The sequence below is a fragment of the Thamnophis elegans genome, chromosome 15 (genome assembly GCF_009769535.1).
Source record: "Thamnophis elegans isolate rThaEle1 chromosome 15, rThaEle1.pri, whole genome shotgun sequence".
Taxonomy (NCBI): domain Eukaryota; kingdom Metazoa; phylum Chordata; class Lepidosauria; order Squamata; family Colubridae; genus Thamnophis; species Thamnophis elegans.
In genome coordinates, this window is record NC_045555.1 from 9,946,632 (window position 1) to 9,970,744 (window position 24,113).

General features: G+C 51.2%; 1 protein-coding gene across 1 annotated transcript in view; it reads right to left on the minus strand.

Annotated features, from left to right (window-relative positions):
* The window catches only part of UBR4 (ubiquitin protein ligase E3 component n-recognin 4), a 127,036-nt gene that overhangs the window by 93,161 nt on the left and 9,762 nt on the right, over nucleotides 1-24,113 (minus strand). The window contains 26 exon segments of the mRNA XM_032232353.1: nucleotides 368-556; nucleotides 700-898; nucleotides 1,172-1,272; nucleotides 3,125-3,226; nucleotides 4,396-4,605; nucleotides 6,067-6,224; nucleotides 6,550-6,647; nucleotides 8,236-8,360; nucleotides 8,462-8,691; nucleotides 10,020-10,142; nucleotides 11,169-11,351; nucleotides 11,470-11,598; nucleotides 13,538-13,617; nucleotides 14,316-14,448; nucleotides 14,899-15,181; nucleotides 16,752-16,921; nucleotides 19,133-19,221; nucleotides 19,583-19,742; nucleotides 19,858-20,045; nucleotides 20,427-20,541; nucleotides 20,980-21,117; nucleotides 21,594-21,693; nucleotides 21,902-22,092; nucleotides 22,223-22,282; nucleotides 22,472-22,596; nucleotides 23,540-23,664. Of these exon segments, the coding sequence (XP_032088244.1) occupies nucleotides 368-556; nucleotides 700-898; nucleotides 1,172-1,272; nucleotides 3,125-3,226; nucleotides 4,396-4,605; nucleotides 6,067-6,224; nucleotides 6,550-6,647; nucleotides 8,236-8,360; nucleotides 8,462-8,691; nucleotides 10,020-10,142; nucleotides 11,169-11,351; nucleotides 11,470-11,598; nucleotides 13,538-13,617; nucleotides 14,316-14,448; nucleotides 14,899-15,181; nucleotides 16,752-16,921; nucleotides 19,133-19,221; nucleotides 19,583-19,742; nucleotides 19,858-20,045; nucleotides 20,427-20,541; nucleotides 20,980-21,117; nucleotides 21,594-21,693; nucleotides 21,902-22,092; nucleotides 22,223-22,282; nucleotides 22,472-22,596; nucleotides 23,540-23,664 (3,804 nt within the window).

The following is a 24,113-nucleotide window of genomic DNA, read 5'->3' on the forward strand; positions in this document are numbered from 1 at the left end:
CCCTCTCTGCTTCCAAGGCATCTGCAGTCCTTGTCTGCCTCAGCCCCTAAGGACTGGCCCATATTCCTCCCCAACCTCCTCACTGTCTGACTCTGCTGCCAGTTCCGCTGGCTTCTGGCGGGCCACAACATTTAAAGGGGAAAGAAGGCTCTACCTCACAATTGGAGCCCCAGGACCTGAACTGGGACTTTGCCAAGCAGCTGCTCCTTCCGAGGAGCTGCAGCAGTGCAAGACCCCTCCTCTCCCCCAGGCAGAGTTTCCAGCAAACGAATAGGAGAAAGTCCTCCTTGGCCAGCTGCCTCCCCTCACTCAAGCAACATCAGCAATGCAGCCACGTTCCGGTCATTTGCTCTCCTGCACCTCTTACCATCTCCCCAGCCAGTCCAGGGCCGCACTATGCAGCTGGAGGTGACCAGCTCCTTGTCCGGCACCAGCCAAGGTCGCCATGACCACCATAAGCTCTGGAAAGCCGGTCCCATCTCCATTTGCCAGCATCTCGGTAGCCATGGGAATCAGGGTACTCAGGAGGACGGTGCAGGCTCCCTCGCCAACTTGGCTGGAGTGGGGAGAAGGAGGTAAGACACCCCACGAAGCGGCCAAGGGGCACGTTTGAACGGTGGCATCCCAACTAAGCAAGGGTGGGCTCTGCAGTCCCAGCCCTCTTGGGAGCTCCAGGGGAGAGCCTGGGCCCGTCCGTACCTGTTCTCCCGCACGATGTAAGTGGTCAGGAGTTGGAGCAGCTGCCGGTTCTCCTGCACCATCTCCAGCTGGTCAGTCTCCTTGGGGGGAGAGGTGGTCATACGGGTCAACCAGGCCTGGAGGCGCGCAGGCTCAACACACGCCAGCTGGGCCAAGGAGCCACACAAGCGCAGAAGGCTGGGGTTTGGGCTCTTCTCGGCTAAACGGGGCAGAGAGAGAGAGAGAGAGGGAGAGAGAGGAGAGTCAGCCATCGTACCTGCCTGTGTTTCGGCTGGACTACCCAGGGCGAAGAGGAAACATGCCAGCAGTTTGGAGAATGGTGTCAAGCCCCGCCCACTCAGTTGGCCACACTTATCATGTCAGCCCTGTCCCCAGGTCAATCAGAACCCTGATGCCACCCTCAATGAAATTGAGTTTCACACACACAAACACACACACACACACACACGCCTTATGCGTATCAAGCACTCACTTAGCTGGAAGAGCTTGGTGAAGAATTTCAGAACCCGGTTGCAGAACTTGGCCGAGAGGTTCTCGTTGGCAGTCGCCATCATGATCTGGACTAGCTCTCCGCTGGAGGGAAGGAAACGCCCGGAAGCAAAGAAAACATGAGGAGGGGTTCTGGGCTTGCGACAGCCATCCCCACCCACCCCCGGCTACCTACGATGTCACTCATGAAGATGGGGTTCAAAGACAAGATTTTCCCCCGCTCCTGAGCTAGCACAATTTCTAAACTGCCCCTGAAGTGGGGTAAAATCTGTTTTAACCAAGGCTTCCCAAGAGCATGAAACAAACTCTTTGTCCCAACAAAAAAAAACCTTTTATTAATTTATTGTGATTTCTTCTCATTCACATCCAGCAAAGTCTTTCGAGGGAGGATTTACAGTCACAGACCTTATCTGGCTCGGAGAGCTGCCAGGCTGATAGCTGCAAAACTTGGCAAGGAGTCTCGGAGAGTCACGAACCAATTAAGCGAACTAATTGTCTCCTGCAAACTCCACTCCCCTTTCGCTCCTCTTTTATTTCCTCTGGGAGTGGCCATTCATCGTCCACCTGTGGCCTTCCTCCCAAGTCAACCCATTTTCTAGCTGTTCCCTTCATCTGACAACACTGGGAACAGGCTCCAGTTGTTCATCTGCCTCACTGATGTCTGACTCTGATAACTGGCATACGGCCCTGGCCCCCTCTCTGCCTCCGACACAGAGCCTTCATCAGAGCCTTCCCCAGACTCCAGAACCAGCCCATGTTCCTCCCTAACCTCCTCACTGTCTGAATCTGCTTAAAGCTCTGCTGGTGGGCCACCACATCCACAAAGTTTCTTCCTGTTCATAAAATTTATTAGTTGGAAAAGATGCTAACGAACGCCTTCTGAGTTTTGATCTTTTTCCCAGTCTTATTTTCTGGAATGTAGGTGCTGGTTTCACCAACTCCTTCTCTTTTTATAAGGATTTGAAATGGCCACCCAGAAAATACATCAGGTCCGCCTCCACCACCACCACCCCCCAGTGGCAAATGCAGGGCTGGGCACGCCCCCAGGGTGGCATGAAGGAGGGAGAATTTTCAGCTTCGCGAAGGGGGGTAAAAATGGTGGATTAAAGCCACTGTAAATTCTTCATTAATCTTTTCCTGTCCCTCTCCCTCCCTCCCTCCCAGCCTTCCCTTCCCTCTTTCTCACTCCTTAGCAAGAAGTAATTGTACAATTGGTGCTTAAATGCATTACTTGTATAAAGTGTTTCGTGGTTTCTTTTTTTCTCTCTCTCTCTCCTTAAAAAAAAGTCTGGCGGGCCACTACATAAATCCATTTAAAAGATACACTAGGTCAGGGGTGTCCAACCTGGGCTACTTTAAGATCTGTGGACTTCAACTCCCAGAACTCCCCAGTCAGCCATGCTGGGGAATGCTGACTAGGGAATTCTGGGAGTTGGAGTCCACAGTTCTTAAAGTGGCCAAGCTTGGACATCCCTGCATCATATAAATAAGGAGATAAAAAAACAATGCAGGGAATATTTCAGAAGCACTGATAAAGCAGGAAGAATAAGTGCAATTGGTCCTCGACTTACAACAGTTCTCTTAGTGACCATTCGAAGTTACAACGGCACTGACAAAAAATGACATGATCGTTTTTCAGAGTTACGACTTTTGCACTGTCTCTTGGTCACATGATCAAAATTCAGGCACTTGGCAACTGGTTCATACTTATGTGTCCTAAGATCATGTGACCTTCTGACCGGCAAAGTCAAAGGGGAAGCCAGATTCACTTTTAACGACTGGGTTACTAACTTATTGGCGGCAGCGATTCACTTAACAACGGAGGCAAGAAAACTCGTAAAACGGAGCAAAGCTGACATCAAAGGTCTCACCCTGAACAACAGAAATTTGGGGCTCAAGTTGTGGTCGTAAGTCGAGGACTGCCCCTGCAACTCACCTCTCCGCAAAAAAATCCTCCATGGCTTTCCGGGCCTGGCTGCTCTCCAGCTGTTTCTCCAGATGTTGCAGACATTCCTCCAAGATGGCTTCATCGAGGCCGCTGAGAGACAAGGACAGAATCAGGAATGTTTATTCTTCTAACTAAAAATAATGAAACGCTTTAAAAAAAAGGGAGACAGAGAAAAGGATGGAGTCATTCTTGGGAAACATTTCTCCGGGAAGTTGGGAGTAAACCCAGAGTTGGAATAACCTTGATGTGAAGCCGCTTCAGGTGGGAAACTTCCTGCTTTTTCTCTGAGGATGTTTCACCCTCTCATCCAAGAAGCTTCTTCAGAGTTGAAGAAGCTACTTGAGTGAGAAGCGAAGCATCCTTAGAGAAAAACCAGAAAGTCCAGTGGCCTCTTGAAAAAAGCACCTTTTGTCAGGTTATGAGTTGACCCCTTTGGGACAGCCATGACCTGGATGACTTGAGAATCTCCAGACATTCAGGTGGGTTTTATGGCTGTTCAGCGGCCGAATCAGAAGAGGAGGGGGTTTGGGAGTCAGGGTCAGAATCAAGGCAACCTGAGAGCTCCAAGGAGGAAGAGGGAATGGAGCTGGCAGAGAGAGAGAGGGACAGAGGCGGAGCCTGGGTTGTCCGTCAGCCCTCAGATGGAGAGTCAACGGCCCACAGGTCTAGTGGCGGCTGATGAGGAAGAGGAGGAAAGCTGGGTCCGGTGCCTGATGCACAGATGCATAGGAGGCAGAGGAGAGGAAAGCAATGGAAAACTGTGGGCCAGTCCTTGGAATGGAAGAGCCAACGCTGCCAATGAGGCCTCACCCTAGCTCCAGGGGTAAAAGGCAAGGGGCAGAGATGAATAGATGTGGCAGAGGAGAACAGTGGAAATCTATGGGCTGGTCCTAGGGATGGAAGAGCCACCGCTGCTAGCGAAGCCCCACCCTAGCTCTGGGGATAAAGGGCAGGGGGTGGAGATGAATAGCTGTGGCAGAGAACAGTAGAAATCTATGGGCCAGTCCTTGGGATGGAAGAGCCACCACTACTAGCGGAGCCCTACCTTAGCTCTGGGGATAAAAGGCAGGGGGTGCAGATGAATAGATGTGGCAGACAACTATTCATCTTGCGGAGAGATGGACTTGTTTAGCCTGCAAAAGAAACTTTTTGCTGGGGCTGCCAGGATTCCTAATAAAGGAATCTTTTGAGTTCACGTCAGAGGGCTTCTCGTGTTTGGGGAGCTGGGTCAGAAGAGTGGGAAAGCAAAAGCAGCTTACCTGTTCGGGTCGGAGTGGTTGGCCAGAATGTTGTAGCAGCCCATGATCAGCTTCTCGTAGACCCGCGAGAGGAACTCATCCGACTCGGCCGGGCCCAGGATCCGCTCCAGTGAATTGCTGCTCATCTCGGCCACGCTCTCCGTGCTGGTCTCCAACAGGAGAGGCAGCAGCGTGCGGATCACCTGGGGGGGGTTTAGGTCATCGGACCAGCTAGAGCCAGAGAGGAGAGGCAGAAATTTCCTTGGGGGAGGGGTAGTCTTGGCAACATTACCTCCACCACAATCAAGAACTTGGGGAGTGGGGGGGGGATGGGGTGAGACTGTTTCAACCCTGCAAAATGACTTCAGCTAAAGCCCTGCTCACTTCTGCTTCGTTTCTTGGTTGCCAATTCAAGGGAGAGGGGGGGGAGAGCATGGGGGAGGAAAGCCGTGAATGTGGTGCCTCAGCCGGCTAGCCATAACATCTACCAGCCACTGTGAGAAACCAAGGTCATGTCAACAGACACCTGTTGAAGTTGAGTGGGAACCCTACACCAGGACTGATTGGCCAGTGTGACCTGTGAGACAAAAGGGGTGAGGGGGGTGGGGAAGTCTCCTTTCAACTATCCGTAGGCACAGGGATAATTTGGAGCTACCGTACTTTTTGGAGTATAAGACACACCTTTTTCCCCCTCAAAGAAGAGGCTGAAAATCTGGGTGCATCTTATACACTGAATACAGCATTTTTGGTCTCCCGAAACCTTGCCCCCTCCACCAAAACAGCCATGCATAGCTTGTAGGAGGCTTTCAGAGAGCTCCTGGGGGCTGGGGAGGACAAAAATGAGCAAATAATTTTGCCCCTCCAGTCCCCAGGAGCACTACAAGCTTCGTAATGCCTTTTGACAAAAAATGGGCCCGTTTGCACAAAAAATGGGCCGTTTTTTGCTCATTTTTGCCCCCCCCCCCCTCCATAACACTCTACAAGCCTCCTAAGGGCTATTCATGCCCTTTTTGGGGGGGGGGAGCCTGTTTTCGCAAAAAAAACAGGGGAGGTTTGCAGAGTGCAAAAACTTTTTTTTTTTAAATTTGCCTCTTCAAAACCTTGGTACGTCTTATACTCAGAAAAATACGGTAGCTTCACCTTTCCAAGTGCCCATATGATGTACTCAATAAAGCAGAGGTGTCAAACTCAAGGCCCGGGGGCACCAGATCCCGCCCGCCGGTTGCTTAGATCTGTCCTGCGGGGTCACCCTGAAAATAGCAAAGGACCGGCCTGCAGTGCTTGTGCCAGCGAAAACAGGCGCCGTAGCTCCGTTTTTGGCTGCCGCAGCCTCCTACACCACTCCACCAGTGAAAACAGGAGCTCGGGAGGGATGCTCCGTTTTTACTGGCAGAGGGCTGCAGGAAGCCGTCACAGCTGAAAATGGAGCTTGGGTGCCCGTCTTCGCTGGCAGAGCGCTTGGGCGGCCACAGGCGTCCCCGATACAAGTGATGTCGAAGTAGCCATGCCCACCCTGGCCATGCCCACCCTGGCCCTCCAAGGTCAAACACAACCCTGATGCGGCCCTCCATGAAATAAGAATTTGACACCCCTGCCATAAAGGATCTCTTGAACCTAAACTAAGTGTCAGAGTGCTGACTTCCCTGAGTTCATTCCTCAGACCCATGGGACAGCAGGCTGGATGGGACTTACACCACAAGGTCTCCGGTGAGCCTGACCAATGAGAGGAGGGTGTGCTTCAAGGAGGCCGCCAAGGGAAGGCTCTGACTGCACAGGGTGCCCAGGTGGGCGGCCTGAACCGCGCTGATGTAGCTCTCGGCCGGGATGGTGTCATTGGCAAAGGCGTTGCGCTGTAAAAGTTCGCACAGAAGGGGTGACGTTGCAGTTAAGGCTTCCCAAAGCTTTCCAGCTGGAAAGAAGCTCAGAGACGGCTTCATCGAAAGGCCTGGGATTCCCAGCAGCCTCCCAGAGAGCAGGAGGAGGGGTTGCCCACAAAGAAATATGTCCGAGTCGCCAAATGACAGCAAGGCAGAAGAGAAGAAGCTGGCGGGATGGTCCGCCACGGGCGGGAAAGACCAGCCCAGGAAGAGGAGGGAGGAGAAAGAGACCAGGCCCACCAACAACTTCCTCCCACACCTGCCAACGAAAGAGGGACTTTTTAAAAGGCAGACTCACCCAAGACCCAATGTTGGGGAACTCGTTGGTATGGATGCTGTTCCAGGATTCGCACAGTGACTGGACGAATGACGGTAAATTCTGGATCAGAACCGGCCCTGCCCCGCGAGAAAACAAAAGACCCATCAGTTAGGAAAGCTGGGAGAACAGTGAGGCTCCACCTGCTGCCAATAACGGCCCCAATGGACCCCCCCCCCCCCGAGGATAAAAAGGGCCACCAGCAGCTAGGAGACAGAAAGGTCTGGCATGGCTCATCCCTACCCTCCAAGGACCCGAAGATGTTCAGCTCCACTCAGCTGTGTACAGTCGGGATCAGAGGTGGTATTCAGCCGGTTCAGACTGGTTCACCCGAACCGGTTGGGGAAATAGCAGGTGGCCCCGCCCGATGCCCCCAGCTCTATGCCGTTGTACTTAGGCGTGTTTTTGAGGATGGGTGCATGTGCAGAAGACCTGCGCATAAGCAAAGCTGATGCTCGGAAAGCTGGTTGCAAGCGTGGAACGGACGCGTGCGCCTGCAAAGCAAGCTGGCATGTGCGAACCAGTGGTAACAAAATGTGAAACCCACCGCTGGTTGGGATCATTGACCTTGAGACCCTCCGAGGGATCTCGTTTCCTTTCCCCCAGAAGCTGGGCCCAAGGCCATCTTTCCAGAACTAAACCGGAAGTGCAAGCCAACGGCAGGGCACCCAGGCTGCCAAACTCAGACTCAGCTCATCCGCTCAGCTGAAAGGCTTTCACCATGTGCAGTTAAAGCTGAGATATGCTGCCACCTCCCAGCTGCAGGCAGTCCTCGGTTTACGACCGCAATGGAGATCCCCCACAAACATTTCTGTTGCTAAGAAAGGCAGTTGTTCGGCGAGCTTCATCCCCTTTTATGACCTGTCTTGCCACTTGTTGTTCAGTGAATCACTGCAGTTAAGTTACCTGTGCTCTCCCGAAAACGAGACCCAGTCTTATTTTTATTTGGCCCCCAAAATATCCTCTTTCCCCAAAAATAAGACCTCCCTAGGTAATAAGCCCTATCAGGCTTTTGAGTGCATGCACTGAAATAAACCCTCCCCTGAAAATAAGACCTCCATGAAAATATTTAAACACATGCACAGCTGGTTCCCGCCATTTCCTGGGGGGAGGGAACATGCCCCATGAGCCTCACATGCAGGAGTCCGCTCCTGCAAACCCCAGCTACCGTGCCTCTTCTGTTAGTGGTGGTCGCAAAAAGAGCAGCAGGACCAGCGACGCCAGGGCTCGCAAGAGTGTGCCATAAACAGAGTCAGAACTTCTGGCCCTCTCTGGATCAGCTGATCCACGGGCCGAGGTTAAGGGGCCTCCTGCACCCCAAAAATAATAAGATCTCCCTGAAAATAAGGCCAAGGGTTTATTTCGGGGGTCAAAAGAAAATAAGTATCTTATTTCCGGGGAAATACTGTAAGCACCAGGTCTTATTTTGGGGGGATGTCTTACCTTAGGACCACTGCAAGGCGAGGAAAGTCATAAAATGGGACCAAATTCACTTATCCAATTGTTTACTTAGCAACATATATTTTGTGGTCATAAATTGAGGTCTACCTGTTACTTATTCCAGCTTATAATTCTCTTGCATCATGAAAAAACAATCGTATAGGCAAATGTAATTGATTTTATTTTTTAAATTAAAAACTGAACAACTTGAGCCGGAAAGTGACCTACCCAGAGTGTTGGATTTGCAGCGACTGGAGCCAATGGCCAGGACGGCAGCGTATCCTTGCAGCTTCTCTTCGGTGGGTTTGTTCTCAGCTGAGCTGTCCTCGGAAAGGCTCTGCAGCAGGTAAGATCTGCGGCGAGAGAGAAGCCGTTGGGACTCTACCGAAATTGCCAGGCAGAAGACTCCCAGGGCCAGGGCAAAGGGAGGGCGATCTCGGAGAATCCCAGCAACCTGGTGAAGGTGGCGTAGGTATCGATCAGCTGCAGGGCGGCTGGCAGCAGGTTCTTGGTGATCTCAGAGGATTTGTGAGGGTCGGTTTCGGCAGCCAGCTTGGAGAAGTGCTCGTCCAGGGAGACCTGGACTTTGGAAATGGCCGCGTCCAGGGTGTAGATGGACTGCAAGCTGGGGATCTCGTGCAGCTGAAGGATGGTGGTGCAGTCAACCCCGCAGAAAGAGGAGATCTGGGAAGGGAAGAAGAGGATTCCTGGCAGGATTGTTCCCTTTGCGGCTAAGGTGGGGTTTGATCCCTCGCTCTGCTACAACTCAATGCCTAGAGCAGTGCTTCCCAATGTCAGCACTCCTTGGCAACTTGAAGAAAAAGGTGTCAGGCCTGCAGCCATATTCCTCTTGGATCTTTGGCCTGCCACACTTTCTATTATTCTGCTATGCCTTTTCTGTTGTGGGAAAATAGGAGTGGGGATTGTACGGAGTGAGATGCTATGTAGCCATAACAAAATTCTTTCTAGAAAGCCAAGGTCATCCTTTGTCTCTGCACCTCTGCACCTGACCGGAACTGGATGGGTGGAACTGCCAGCATGGCAGTGGGAGATTGGACCACGTGATGGGCTTGTGGGTGTGGGGGCAAGATAGTGAATTTTCAGCTGGGTAGAGAAAACCAGGAAGCTTTCAGATTTGGGGTTTTCCAGATGTGCCAACATGGCCCTCTTAATAAATTGGGACTTTGAGGAATCCTTTGCCTTGGACTACGATTTTAATTTTTGATGCTATTTGGAACCCTGACATGAGGTGGACTTCAACTCCCAGATTGGCTGTGGTTCTGCTGGCTAGGGAATTCTGGGAGTTGAAGTCCATCCCTCTTCAAGTTGCCAAGGTTGGGAAGCACTCCTCTGGGAGATACCATTCCATCGGCTATTCTGTGCCTCTACCAATGGCAATAGCAATTAGACTTATAGCTGCTTTTACAGCCCTCTCTAAACAGTTGACAGAGTCAGCCTCTTGCCCCCAACAACCTGGGTCCTCTTTTTACTGACCTCAGAAAGATAAAAGGCTGAGTCAAGCTTGAGCCAATCAGAATCGAACTGCTGGCAGTGGGCAGAATTTGCCTGCAATACAGCATTCTAACCACTGTGCCACCGCGGCTCTATTGAGATGAAATCCTGCTTTTTCTACCCAGATCAGAAGGCAGGATGTTGTATATTGCCGACCACACAGCCTCCGCAGAGGTCAGGCGGTAAATAAAGAAATAAGAAGGCAATAGCAATAGCAATAGCAGTTAGACTTACATACCGCTTCATAGGGCTTTCAGGCCTCTCTAAGCGGTTTACAGAGTCAGCATATTGCCCCCAACAACAATCCGGGTCCTCATTTTACCCACCTCGGAAGGATGGAAGGCTGAGTCAACCCTGAGCCGGTGAGATTTGAACAGCCGAACTGCAGAACTGCAGTCAGCTGAAGTAGCCTGCAGTGCTGCATTTAACCACTGCGCCACCTCGGCTCCTCAGGCAGAAACATTGTCATTGATTCGACAACTCCCAGGGCCTGAACGTACCTGCCTGGCGAAATACTCCTCTGCAATCTCCACGTCGTACTTGACGGAGCTGCATTTGGCCGAAGTCAGCTCGACTAGGGAAGCTGCGTGCTCGGTTTTCATCCCTTGTTTGATGAGGTGGTCCTAAGAGGGAAGTCCGAGAAAAAGTAGATTTAAAAAAAAAAATTAAATGAAAAGACGAGATGGGCCGAAGAGAAGAAGAATGGCAGTGTGTGAGGAAACTACATTCTGGTAAAACCCTGGAGTGAGTCCCATCTGGAGAAAAATAATCTCAGCTCAGTCCGTCTCTTGATTTACCAACGGCCATTTACCACCTCTGGACATACAGGTAGTCCTCTGACTTACGACCTCAATAGAGCCCAAAAAATGTGTATGTTGCCAAGTGAAATATTTGTTAAGTGAGCCCTGCACCCTTTTTACGACTTTGCTCGCCACGTTTGTTAAGCGAATCGCTGCGGTGGCTAAATTAGCAGCAGGGTTGTTGAGTGAATCTGGCTTGGGCTTGTCAGACGGTCGCAAAAGGGGATCAATGCAGTCCCCAGGAATGCTGCGACCATTGTAAGTGTGAGTCGATGAACAAGGACATCCGAACGTAAATCAGGTGACCATGGGGATGGTGCAATGGTCGTAAAGATAAAAACTGATCATTTTTTTAAAGTGTCATTGTAACTTCAGTCACTAAACGAACTGTTATAAGTTGAAAACTACTGTATTTTTCTGTCTATAAGACACACACCCCTTGTATAGGATGCCTCCACGTTCCATGTAGAGTAAGCAAGCACACTACAAGCCATCGCTGTACGAAAGCCATCTTGGTAGAGTGAGTAATACAACAAGAAGAGCAAATGCTTCAAAGGAACAATAGAGAGGAAACCTAGAGTGGCAATGTCATACAGGAAACAACTACAATAAAGAGGAAGGATAGAGCTGCACATAAGGTAGAGGCTCGTCCAGCATGTGCAGCAGAGTTGGAGGATCAGGATGGGCCACATCTTCTCTTCTTCCCCCCCCCCCCCACAGTGTATAAAATGCCCCTTTATTTTCAAAGAAATATTTTAAAGAAAAAGTAGCGTCTTATACATGGAAAAATACGGTACCTGTATTCTCGAGCACCTCATACTCCCCTGCCCAGCCCACAGGAGCAGTTACCTTGATCCAGTTGACGTAGGAGGGGATGTGGAGGCGGGAAGACCAGCGGAGGGTGTGGAGGATGTCGCATTCCCGCATCTCTGGGCTGTTCATGGCCAGTTGGTTCATGTAGCTCTTGGATGGGGGAAGGAGGCCCAGGACCCGCCAGAGAATCAGGAAGTAGTACTGAAGCGCACAGGCCTCCTGCGAGAGGGGGGGAGAGAGAGAGCGAGAGGGAGGCAAGCGGCCTGGTCAGCTGGTCTTTCCAACACTGGGACCCGAGGCCAGAGGTGTTCCCCTGCCCCCACGGAGTTGTCCTCACCAAGGCAGTGACGTTTTTGTTCTCCTTCCGCCGGAGGGTGTCAAACTGGGAGCCGGCAGCCAGCAGCGAGGCCAGGGCGGAGTAGAGCTCGTCGTATTTCATGGCCTTGGAGAACAAAACTTCACACACCTGAAAGGGAAGTGGCACTTCTTGAACTGCTCAGGGATCGTTCTTCCCCTTTGCTGATCCGGGTCCTACTCAACTCTGAATAAACCAGACTGTCCTGCCCCCCCTGCCCCCCCCTCTCCCTCCAGTGGTTGGTACGCTGCAACAGGGCCGGGTGTCCACCATATGCATGCATACTTCTCGCCCGTGATGCTCCAGCTGCTTGCTGTACGCTCTGTGCACAAAAGCCCCGATCAGCTCAATTACAGGTAAGGAGGGCGGGCGGGCAGGTGGGCCCTCCAGAGCACTGTACCGGAACGGTATCTGGTGCTCCCAGCAGGCACTGGAATGCCCATACCGGGGCGTACCAGTCGTATCTCACCAGTCTCCCTCCCTCCTCACTGGGAGGAGAATAGGAAAGGCAGCTTGCCAGAGAAATACAGAGTTGAAGCTCTAGTCTGGGGTGGGGGCCGGAGGTGGGGGCCTCTGGAAGAAGAGATTATCATCATCATCATCATCTTTTAATGACCCCATAACCTCTTGCGGGATGGAGTCTGGGCAACTGAAAGGAGCTAGCAGGGTGTTTACTGGCCCTATGCCCTTCCTGTTGCCCATGGGGAGTTTTGTTCGGCAGATATATTCTCATTGTCCCCAGAGAGAGAGAGAGAAATATCTGCTTCTACCTAGGATCAAATTCACTGCCTCCTGATTGTGAGGCGAGAGCACCACCTCTAGGCCACCCCACCACTTTCTCCGGAAGCAAGAGATATTGTGGACTAAACCCTGGCCATGTGGCCAGTGCTGAATGACCTTGGCTTACAAACCTAATTGAGCCCAAAATTCCCACTGCTAAACAAGGTGGCTGTTAAGAGTGAGGGAGGATTTGGCCCCGGTTGTTAAGAGAATCACTGTGGTTGTTGTGAATCGGGTGGTTTTTAAGCAAATCCAGCTTCCCCTATCGACTTTGCTTGTTGAATGCTGGCTGGAAAGGTGATCAGGGGATCCTGGAAGGCGGTGACTATTATAAAAACATGCCAGTTATCAAGGGCTCAAATTCTGATATGACCCCGCAATGGTCAGAAGTATGGAAACCAGTCATAAATCACTTTTTTTCTGACTTCGGTCACTAAGTGAATGGCTTTAGGTCGAGGACTACCTGTACCAGCAGAATCAGTGGTTCTCACTGCTTTGCTCCCCCATCCACTTCAACCCTTCAAGGGCAAAACCTCCGTACAATTCAGAAAAGAGCAGAATAAAAGATTTGGAAGGGACCTTGGAGGTCTTCTAGTCCAACCCCCCCCCCCCCCCAGCTCAAGCAGGAAAAACTATCCCATTTCAGAGAAAGGGTTCTCCAATCAGGAGAAAGTCCCATGCCTCTTCTCCTGACAAGGAGAAGGCAGAAGCGTGAATTTGCCAAGGGACAGCAAGTGGCAGTCCAGGAAAATTTGTCAGCCTACCACGTGGTATCTGGTCCAAATTTGGCATCATAAGGGACTGCACACATGGCTAATCTAAACTTCCCGCAGGAAGCTCCAGACTAGAGCAGCAGCCCCCACCCCAATCTTTGGGGCACTAGGGACTGGTTCTGTGGAGAGAAGCTTTTCTGTGGGCCGGGGGGGGGGGGCATGGTTTCATGTGCTACCTGCATCCCATGGATGGGACTTTGCTTGTTTGCATGGACCAGTTTTTGACATGCCGTGAACTGGTGCCGTTCCACGGAACCGGGGGGGGGGAGGGGGGTTGGGGACTAGAGGGCTTGATCTGCTCTGCAGTGGACCCACCGGCCACCATCCCCCTGCCCTCCCCCACAAGATGATCCTCGGGGTGGAGCAGACAATCTCCTTGAAGCCTTTCCCTACCTTCAAACCATTCCCGGAGAATGCATGAGGCGTGTGTGTGTGTATGTGTGTGTGTGTTTGTGTGTTCAGAAGGGATGAAAGCTTTAAAGAAAGAATCCTGTTACCGTGCTATCGAGGCGGTTCAAGTCGTCTTCAGATGCTTCGGGGGAGAGAATACAGTAAAAGCGCGGCTGGGGGGCAGCATCTGGAAGAAAGAGGAAGCTGTGTAAAGGCAAAAGTTCCCCTCGCACATATGTGCTAGTTGTTCCCGACGCTAGGGGGCGGTGCTTATCTCCGTTTCAAAGCCGAAGAGCCAGCGCTGTCCGAAAACTTCTCTGTGGTCATGTGGCCGGCGTGACTCAACGCTGAAGGTGCACGGAACGCTGTTCCCTTCCCACCAAAGGTGGTTCCTATTTTTCTACTTGCATTTTTTTAGTGTGCTTTCGAACTGCTAGGTTGGCAAAAACTGGGACAAGTCATGGGAGCTCACTCTGTTACGCGGCACTAGGGATTCAAACCACCGACTCTTCTGATCGACAAGCTCAGCGTCTTAGCCACTGAGCCATTGTGTCCCAGTCGCAAAACATGTACGAGGTTTTAAATTTCCGAGAGGAATGCACACAAACACACACACACACACACACACACACCCCTGGGGCCAGAAATCACGCCCAGCCTGCTCTCCTTCCTGGATACCTTGGGCTAGGAATGTTCCCCTCTCCAAACGGCCAGGTGGGAGCTAAGTTCTACACCTGGGGTCTCCAGGGGTCTCAAGGAAGGGAGAAGATTCTCAGGGGCCCTGCTATCTGTCTGTCCTTTAGGCCCCGCCTAAAGGACAGACAGTTCCTCCAAGGTGTTTGAGGGGCCTAATCCTACGGTTCTTCTTTGGCAGCCCTTCCGTACCAGAGGGACAGTGCTTGGCCCAGTTTTCTTCCACTTCCTTGAAGCCATGATAAAGTGGGGAACAGGCCGGTCGGCTGCCCTCCTGGCTCGTGCTGGCCCATACGATTGGAGGGGTTAAGAGGTTGTACTGGACCTACAAAACACAAAGAGGCGACAGGAAATAAATATGGGGCAGCAGGGTAAATCCCAAAAGGAGAAAACTATTTTTTTCTACACTGATTGACTGTGATTTATCTGAATGGCTCCTTGTTCAAAGAAAAAAGAGAGGGAGAGAGAGAAGAAAGCAAGGAAGTTGTAACTTATTGGCTCATTTTGGGATGTTTTTCCTCCATGATTTGGGTCTGAAAACAGGGAGGCCCAGTGGAGCACAAAAGCAAAGCAGGAATCAAGCCAATAAATCAATTTTTTTCAGTCTGAACTTTGGTGATTATTTTCATTGTTCAAGCCATCTCCAGGTACCTAAGAGAGCATTCAAAGGATGGACTGGCTCCCAAAGAAAATCTTGATTGGCAAGCCGATGTGTGAGTTGGGCATTCTCCTCTCCCTCAAGCCCCACTCCTGCCTCCGTGGATTCACCACACACCTGCTCAAATAAATACACGGGGGTCTTTGAGTATTGGTGAAGCAGGTAGTCGAAGACCAAGAGAAGGCGGGCCAGCAGGAGAGGGACGCATCGGAGTTGGGAGTCCAGGTTGGCGGTAACGTCCAGTATGGTCTGGACGCAGAGGGTCAGGATGGACCGCCGGCCCTTTTCGGAGAAGCTGTGGAAGATGAGCAGCAGGAGCTGGAGGTGCTCCACATTGAGGTCCTCTGTGTCGCCAGGAAGAATCCCCTGCAGGGCGTTTTGCTTCAAAGTGCCCACAAACCTGTGAGGGAGGGAGGGAGGGGGATATAGAAAGATTCAGGAAGAGAGGGAGAGGAGAGAGGAAGGAATGGGAAGGAAGGGGAGGGAGGAATGAGAAGGGAGATTCAGGAAGGGAGGGAGGGATGGGAAGGAAGGAGAGAGAGGAAGGGAACAAGGAATGGGAAGAAGAGAGGAAGCAATGGGAAGAATGGTGGGAGGGAGGGAGGAATGGGAAGAAGAGAGGAAGGAATGGGAAGGGGAGGGAGGGAGGAATGAGAAGGAAGGGAGGAGAGAGATATTCAGGAAGGGAGGGAGGGATGGGAAGGAAGGAAGGAAGGAAGGAGAGAGGAATGGTAGGAAGGAGATGGGAAGGAGAGATGAATGGGAAGAAAGGAGGGAGGAAAGATAATCAGGGAGGAAGGGAGGGATGGGAAGAAGGAAAAAAAATCTATAAACAGCAGCTCTTACACCTTAGTGTTATCTGTGTAATCAGGATACCATTTTAGCTATACTGTATTTTTTGGACTATAAGAGGCATCTAGCTTTTGGGGGAGGAAAACAAGAAAAAACAAGAAAAAACAAGAAAACAAGAAAAAAATCTGCCTCTGCCTCTTATCAATTTGCCTCTTTGCAACAAACAGTAAACAGCCTGGTCAGCTTCAGCACATGGCTAGACTGAGTTAAAAAAAACTGGCTTCCAGAGGACAAGAGAGACGTGGACAAGACTTTTTTCAACTCAGTCTTGAGGTAATAGACTGAATTTAACCCATGCTTGGATTGTCCAAGCAGCGCACAGGAGAACAGCCTGGTCAGTTTCAGCACAGTCCGATTTAGCGCAAGCAGTTAACTGGCGGTTGGATTGGCCTTCTGGGAATACCGCCAATCAGCTGTTCCAGGCTGCAGGGATCGCCGCCACCTACCGCTGCCCACTGCGCCCCATTTTCAGCCTCCGCGCATCCTGTTTTCGGCCTCCCTACGTCTCATTTTTGGCCTCTGCGCATCCCATTTTTGGGGCGTTCCCTGCTGCCTATTGCAGCTGAACGGGACATGTGGAAAACAGGACGTACAGGGGCCAAAAATGGAGGCAGCAACGGCAGCGATCCCGCAGCCTGGAACAGCTGATCCGCAATATTCCAGGAGGCCGATCCAACTACCAATCAGCTGCTCGTGCTAAATCAGGCCGTGCTGAAGCTGACTAGGCTGTTTGCTGTTTGCTGCAAGGAGGCAAATTGCTGGGAGGCAGAGGCCGGCAGGTGGGCAAGGCTGCAGCAACATTCACTCTATAAAATGCACAGGCATTTCTACCCACTTTTGCAGGAGGGTGGGTGGGTGCATCTTATAATCCGAAAAATATGGTAACTGTGCAACAATTATCCATCACAACTGGACTGAAAACACTCTGAATTTGGTGTGACTGGCCAAAGCTGTAAATCAACCATTGACTTATCTGAACGGTCCTTCTATGTGCGTTGCAAGGAGAATCCAAGCATAGGTTAACTTTGTCCACTAGCCTAGAGACTTGAGTTATGAAATTGTTGACCATGGATCTTCTGACTGGAAGAGTTCAGCCCATTCTCAAGACTTCCTCCTACCTCTCCCACACATTCAGACATTCTGGGACATCCGGGTCCGTCTGGGTGCTGGCTTTATGCTGCCAGATGAGGAGGAAACGGGACAACACGGACAAGCTCTGGGGGTGGATGTAGAGAGGCCATGGCCCTTCAGAGAAAGGAGACACCCCAAGCTGCTGCAGGAGAATGTTCTGGCAAAAGACAACCGTCACATGTGTTAAAAGACTGGAGGGGAGCAGATCTGTCAGTCACAAGTGATATATTTTTTTAAAAAAACAAAACACAGCCTACTATAAGTATTTGAACCTTGTTTAACTACAATCATCACCATCATCTTTTCAAGGCCCCTTAATCCCTTATGGGGTGGAGTCTGGGCAACTGAATGGAGCTAGCAGTGTTTTAATGGCCAGATGCCCTTCCCGTCGCCAATATGGAGTTTTGTTCAGCAGATGAAAGCAGAAAATATATGAGGAACGGTTGCAGGAACTGGGCATGGCTAGTTTAATGAAAAGAAGGACTAGGGGAGACATGATAGCAGTGTTCCAATATTTCAGGGGCTGCCACAAAGAAGAGGAAGTCAAACTATTCTCCAAGGCACCTGAGGGCCGGACAAGAAGCAATAGGTGGAAACTAATCAAGAAGAGAAGCAACTTAGAACTGAGGAGAAATTTCCTGACAGTGAGAGCAATTAATCAATGGAACAACTTGCCTCCAGAAGTTGTGAAAAATGGACATTTTTAAGAAGATGTTGGATAACCATTTGCCTGAAGTGGTGTAGGGTTTCCTGCCTAAGCAGGAGGTTGGACTAGAAGACCTTCAAGGTCCCTTCCAACTCTGTTATTCTATTCTAGATATATTCCCAATGTGCCCAGAAAGAGAAATATCTACCTCTTCCTAGGATCGAACCCAGAGCCTCCTGATTGTGAGGCGAGAGCGCCACCTCTAAGCCACTCCCTTTTTAAAACTACAATAAAGGAGAATATTGAAATGGGTTGAAATGAGGGGGTTCCTGGTGCCCTCTGAGCTTGGTTTTTTCCTTGCAGATGTTTCATGACTCAACTAGATAACATCATCAGTGTTAAAAAAAAAAAGGAGTGCAGTTTGTGATTTATATATTGTCCTTTCTAGCACTGATGATGTTACCTAGTTTGGGTCACAAAACGTCTGCCAGAAAAGCACCAAGCTCCGAGAGCACCAAGGACCCTCATAGTCCTCCTCCTCAATCAGTGATGGGATTCAAAAAAATTTACTACCGGTTTTGTGGGTGTGGCGTGGCTTGGTGGGTGTGGCTTGGCAGGGGAAGGATACTGCAAAATCTCCATTTCCACTCCACCCCACTGTTCTGACCGCCCCTCCATCCGGTGATTGACGCCAACACAGGCTTACTGTTAGCCACGCTTTATTCACAGTAATTACTCAGAGACAAGACGTTGGCAGTAACCCAGACTCCCACAGGTAAGAGATACAATACACACAAGAGCTTCTCCAGCTTGGTATAAACGGTTGTGTCCTGCAAAAGGTCTCCTCCCAAAGTCTCTTCTTATATACTCTCTTGGGAGGAGCCAAACCACAACCACCTGGGCTTGATTATCTCCTATGAGTCTGTCTCCGTAATTGCTGCCTTCGTTTCTCCGCCCTCCTCTGCCTGGCGTCAGGGACAAACTCCCTTTGATCTTCACCACTGCTCCAGTGCCTGACATCAGGGGCAAACTCCCTTTGATCTTCACCACTGCTACATGCCTCAGGCGCCTCCTGGTGGCCAACCAGCCTCTCTGGTCCCTGCTCGGAGTCTGAACCCTGCCCAGGGTCCTCCACATCTTCCAGAGCCAACTCATAGGGTCCCTCACTATCGGAGTCCATCGACAGCTCCAACGGCTCCTGCTGGGCCACAACACCCCACTAACCTGCTTTCCACCTTCTATTGCAGAGCAACAGAAGACCCAGCCAATCAGCTGGGACTCAGAAGACAGCAAATGGATGGGGGCGGGGCCAGCCAGAGGTGGTATTTGCCGGTTCTCCAAACTACTCAAAATTTCCGCTACCGGTTCGCCAGAACCGGTCAGAATTGGCTGAATCCCACCTCTGCTCCACTCCTTCTCCTCCTCCCTGCAAATCCCACTTCCTTCTAGCAACTGATGTTGTTACCTAGTTTGGGTCATGTCTGCCAGAAAATGACCAAGCTCAGAGAGGATCAGAGAAGACCCCTTTGTTTAACTACACAGACTTAACACTGGATTATTGGCCCGGTTTAAATAAAGGGAAAGGTCCAAACCCATCTGCCTTTCAACGCAGCAACGGAGAAGCTCAAAATGAGAACACGATGGAGATTTCCTAATTATTATTCCTAATAACTGGCAGTTTAACTGAAAAATATTCCTCCCGGACTAGAGAGCCAGAATCACCTGCAAGGTCGGAGACTGGAGGTCAGAGGTCACCAAGGAATGGTTGAAATGGTACAGTGCAGCCGCAAACTCTTCTTCTTCGGAGGTCCCTACAGGAGCACAAGAGTCACCAGGTGAGGCCAACCTCTCCCCAACCTTCTCAAGAACTCCAGGGCAGGATCTTCCCATGGGTCCCTTCTTGGGTAAGAAGGAAGCCCATCAGTCCATCTCTTCCTCCTAGGGAAGACTACCTCCCCCCTGCCCCCCCCCCCCACTTCTTCGCCTCTAGTACAACCTCCATGAATTTAGTTCCCCATCCAGCTCGTCACTGCCAAACTCTGAGAGGCAGAAACTGTCCTAGACTTTTCAGCCAAGCAGGTTTTTCTCAGTCTCCGCCCCCCCCCCCCCCGCCACCTCCGAGGCTCGATGTGTGGGTTGGGGGTGAGGGAGACCTCCCCTCCCCTTCCTGACCTTTGAGCCCGTCCTTGTCCACTTCTTTGATGATGCTGGCCAGAGTGGCCATGTGCTGCTCCGTCAGAGAGACGCTCAGGTAGTTGCGAATGAAATTGTTCTTCGAGTCCAGCATGGAGGACGTTAGGAAGTTGAGGATATTGGAAGCCAGGTTTAAGAACTGAAAGAAAAAAGAAAGACAGAGACAAAGGCATCGATTAAGAAAGAAAAATAATAAAAAGGAGGAAGGCAGCCCCAGAACTTTTGACTTTGAGGCAGAGTCCTGGATAGCTCACCAATTCCGGGTCTTTGCGACTGGCCAGGATGTTCCCGTTTTCTCCTGCCGACTGCTTGTTGGGGCTCTTCACCCGGGGGGAGCTCTCCAGAGGGGGTGGGGGAGGAGGGGGAGGAGGGGCCACCTTCTCCTTGCTGGGGGAGATGGTCTCTTCGAACCACTGACCAAGGATGGGCTCACTGTCGTCGTCTGAAAAGAGGGGAAAGGGGCAAGTCAGACAGTTGAAGGGCCAGGAACACGGCTCAGGGCCTTCCATCACCCCACCATCACCTCCCTCTCCAGATTAACAGAGTTGGAAGGGATCTTGTAGGTCATCTAGTCCAACCCCTTGCTCAAGCAAGAGACCCTCTGCCATTTCTGAAAAATGGCAGTCCAAGTCTCTTCTTGAAAGTCTCCAGGGATGAAGCGCCCACAACTTCGGTTCCATGGGGTTGATTGCTCTCCCTGTCAGACAGTTCCACCTTGTTTCTAGGTTGAATCTCTCCTTGGTCAGTTTCCATCCATTGTATTCAGGGCGGACCCCCCGTCCCTTCCCCACTGAAGCATCCTCTTCCCCCCCCCACCCCCCACCTTGGCTGCTGTCTTCCGTGCTGCTGAAGTCGTCTTCGTAGTAGGTGTTGGAGTCTGTGGAGGCGCTGACGTTGCTGCTCATGGACCCCTTTCGTTGTCTCTGCAGGACGCAAGCCTGAAAGAGGGAGGAGGGGTTGGTGGGGGAAGGGGAGGGATGTCACAAAAGCCCAGCCAGTGAGTATCTCCCACCAAAACCTTATGACCACTCCCTGGAGAAAATCTCAGATGTGAGGGCGAACAAGGCTTCATGTTGCCCCCCTTAGAAAAGCAGAGCCTACAAGCAACCCATCCTTCCTTGCTAATCTAGGGCAGTCATTCTGCTTCTTCCCTGGGTGGGGTTTGCACCGTGCCCGAATGATAAGGCCCCGCTCCCTCCTGCACGGGGCAGATTCACACCACCGAGAACAAGCCAGGAAACCCACAACTTCCCCTTCAAGCCCCACCGTGGCCGATCTCTTTTCTCTCGATGGGAAAACGCTCGAAGCAGAGAGAACCAAGGAGGGGGGGGTCATTTCCCACCACCCAGAGAAATCTAGAAGTGGCCCTCGCCCACCTTCCGATACGCCGTGGAGAGCAAGGTCAACAGCAGGTTGGCGAGAGGCACCGACTCGATCAAGCGTTGAATCCTCTGGATCGATGTACTCTGGGCCATGATATTCAGAACGGCCGGAGGGCCGTCTGTGTCCCAGCCCTGAAGAATGAGAGCCATCCCCCACAGGGAGGATAAAAAGGTAAAGGTTCCCCTCAAACATACATACTAGTCGTTCCTGACTCTAGGGGGCGGTGCTCATCTCCATTTCAAAGCTAAAGAGCCAGCAGTGTCCAAAGACATCTCCATGGTCATGTGGCTGGCATGACTCAACTCCTGAAGGCGCACAGAATGCTGTTACCTTCTCACCAAAGGTGGTTCCTATTTTTCTACTTGCATTTTTACGTGCTTTCGAACTGCTAGGTTGGCAGAAGCTGGAACAAGTCACGGAAGCTCCCTCCATTAGGTGGCACTAGGGATTCGAACCGCCAACCTTTCTGATCAGCAAGCTCAGCGTCTTAGCCACTGAGCCAGGGCATCCCTCCCCAGGAGGATAAAAGATATCAAAACACACCTGGACACCCAACCACCCTCAGAGCAATTCTGAGGACCTGCTTGTCCCTTCGTCAAGCGCTCACCTTCTGAAGGGCCTCCACATGAAGGTCTTGAAAGAGTAAAGTGAGGAGCTTGATGGCGTGATTGGCCAGGACGACGGAGAGGATGCCAAACCCCTGATGCCTGCAGAAGGGGGAGGAAAGGAGGTGAGGAAAGGAGAGTGCGGACACCAGCTCAGGAAGGATCTCTCGGCCGAGGGCAAGATATGGAAAGAAGCTGCATTCTCCACACCACGCTTTAACCCCCAGCATCAAAGGCAGAAGAAACAGCAAGGAAAAGTCTCTTCTCTCCCCCCCTCCCAAGGACTCGCCCCGCTCAGAGCCAGACCTACCCTTTGCCAGGTCCAAGTTTGGGAGACCCCACACCCTCTTTGGACCGCACAATGATATCCCGGACCCGAAGGGCTGCCAGGGGGTCCTTCTCTTTCCCCTTGTCGGCCAGGGTGGTCGGGCTGAGGTTCAAGATGAGGAATAAGCTGTTCAGCAGACACCAGGCCCCGAGGAGCTGGAAGTTCTGGTAGTGCTGGAGTTCCAGAAAAAGGGAAAAAAAACACACACACAAACACATCACATTGTGATTGCCGCTCCAGAGGACGGCACGGGAGAATTGCTTATTTTATTTTATTTTATGTTTAGCTCCTTTCCGCTCTTACCTCCCCACCTGCCCGGCGGGAACTGCTGATGGCTTGGCCGATCATGTCGTAGATTTCCAACTGCGGAAAGAGATGGATTTTTAAAAAAAAAATTATAAAAGGGTCTCGTGAAAGAGACCAAAGCCCAGCTGATGCCAGCCCCAATGCTCCCTCAAAAATTTCGCGGCTGCAAACTTCAGCTGGAGTTCACACTTTCCTCGCAGGTCCTCCCCACCCACCCACCCAATCCTGTGTGCGCGTCTGACTCACGCATTTCTGTACAATGATGGCAGCATCGTTTTCGTAGTCCTCTTCTTTGGAGCTGGTGGAGCCCGTGCGGACTTGCTGGGTGGTGCCCACGTGTAGGATGGCCATGCAGGTGGCCACGCTGACCCCTGGGGGGAGAGGAAGGATCCTGGGGGTCAGCCAGAGCAACGGGGACCAACTCAAGGCCTCGAGTCTCATCCTGTGATGGGGGATGATGAGTGAGAGGCCTCCCCCCTGCATCATTACAACCTTCCATCCTTCCGAGGTGGGTCAAATGAGGACCCAGATTGTTGGAGGAAAAAGGCTGACTCTTTAAACCCCCATAGAGAGGGCTCTAAAAGCACTGTGAAGCAGTATATGTCTAAGTGCCCTTCCTTCCTTCCTTCCCAGAATGCAGTATTGCAGGCTAATTCTGCCAACTGCCAGCAGTTCAATCCTGACAAGACTGGCTCAAGGTTGACTCAGCCTTCCATCTTTACGAGTTGGATGACTCTGTAAACCATTTAGAGAGGGCTGCAAAGCCCTGTGAAGCGGTATATAAGTCTAAGTGCTCTTCCTTCCTTCCTTCCCTCCCTTACTCCCTCCCTCACTCCTTCCTTCCTGTTAGAATGCATTATTGCAGGCTGACTCTGCCCACTGTCTGGAGTTCAATCCTGACCAACTGGCTCAATGTTGACTCAGCCTTCCGAGTTCGCTTAAAATGAGGACCCGGATGGTCTGGAGGCGATAGGTTGACTCTGTAAACCACTTAGAGAGGGCTGCAAAGCCCTGTGAAGTGGTATATAAGTCAGGGCTGTTATTGCTATTAAAAGCAAACTGACTTTGGGAGCTTTTATTGTAAGCCCAGGTAGCCCTTCAAGGAAATTAAAATCTCTTCCCCAAAGATCTGACAATGGGAAACAGAGAGAGAAGAGGAGCAGAGGGGAAGAAACATCAAGCTCTCCCTGCCTGCCCCTTTGTTCCTGGAACACAGGAAGCTACTTCTCCTTCCTTCAAGTATAGGAACCCAAAACAATACACTCTCTCTCCCCCCAACGATTTCGCCTTGGCTTCCGCGTCGCACGGATTCACCTGCATAGAGGCAGCTGAGGGCGAGAACGGTCACGTCCTGCAGGCGGGCGGGGGTCAGAGGTTCCAGGACGGGGAGGGAAAGCGTGTCCAGGGCCATGGTGACGTCAATCACCAGGGAATGGAACCTGCACAGGTGGAGGGAAAACGGAAGGGAGTCAAGAGATCGGGTTTGACTATGTCCACTGCATATAAAGAAAATCTGTACAAAATGTTTTATAGATGGCACTTTGTACCGGCAAGATTGGCTAAAATGTATAAAGATAGATCTGCCAAATCCTGTAAGTGTAATCAACCATTAGGTTCATACCATCATATGTGGTGGCCCTGCCCAAAAGCTAAAATAATTTGGACAAAAATACATACTTGGTTGGGAAAAATGATAAAGCAGCATATTGATTTGAATCCCGAGATATTTTTTGTTGGGCATTCTATCGCAAAAATATGATAAAAAGACTATATATCTGGTTTTACCCTGTTTCCCTGAAAATAAGAACTCCCTGGATAATAAGCCCAATCGAGTTTTTTGAGTGCACGCTCTAAAATAAGCCTCGCCCCCAAAATATTGCAACACAGC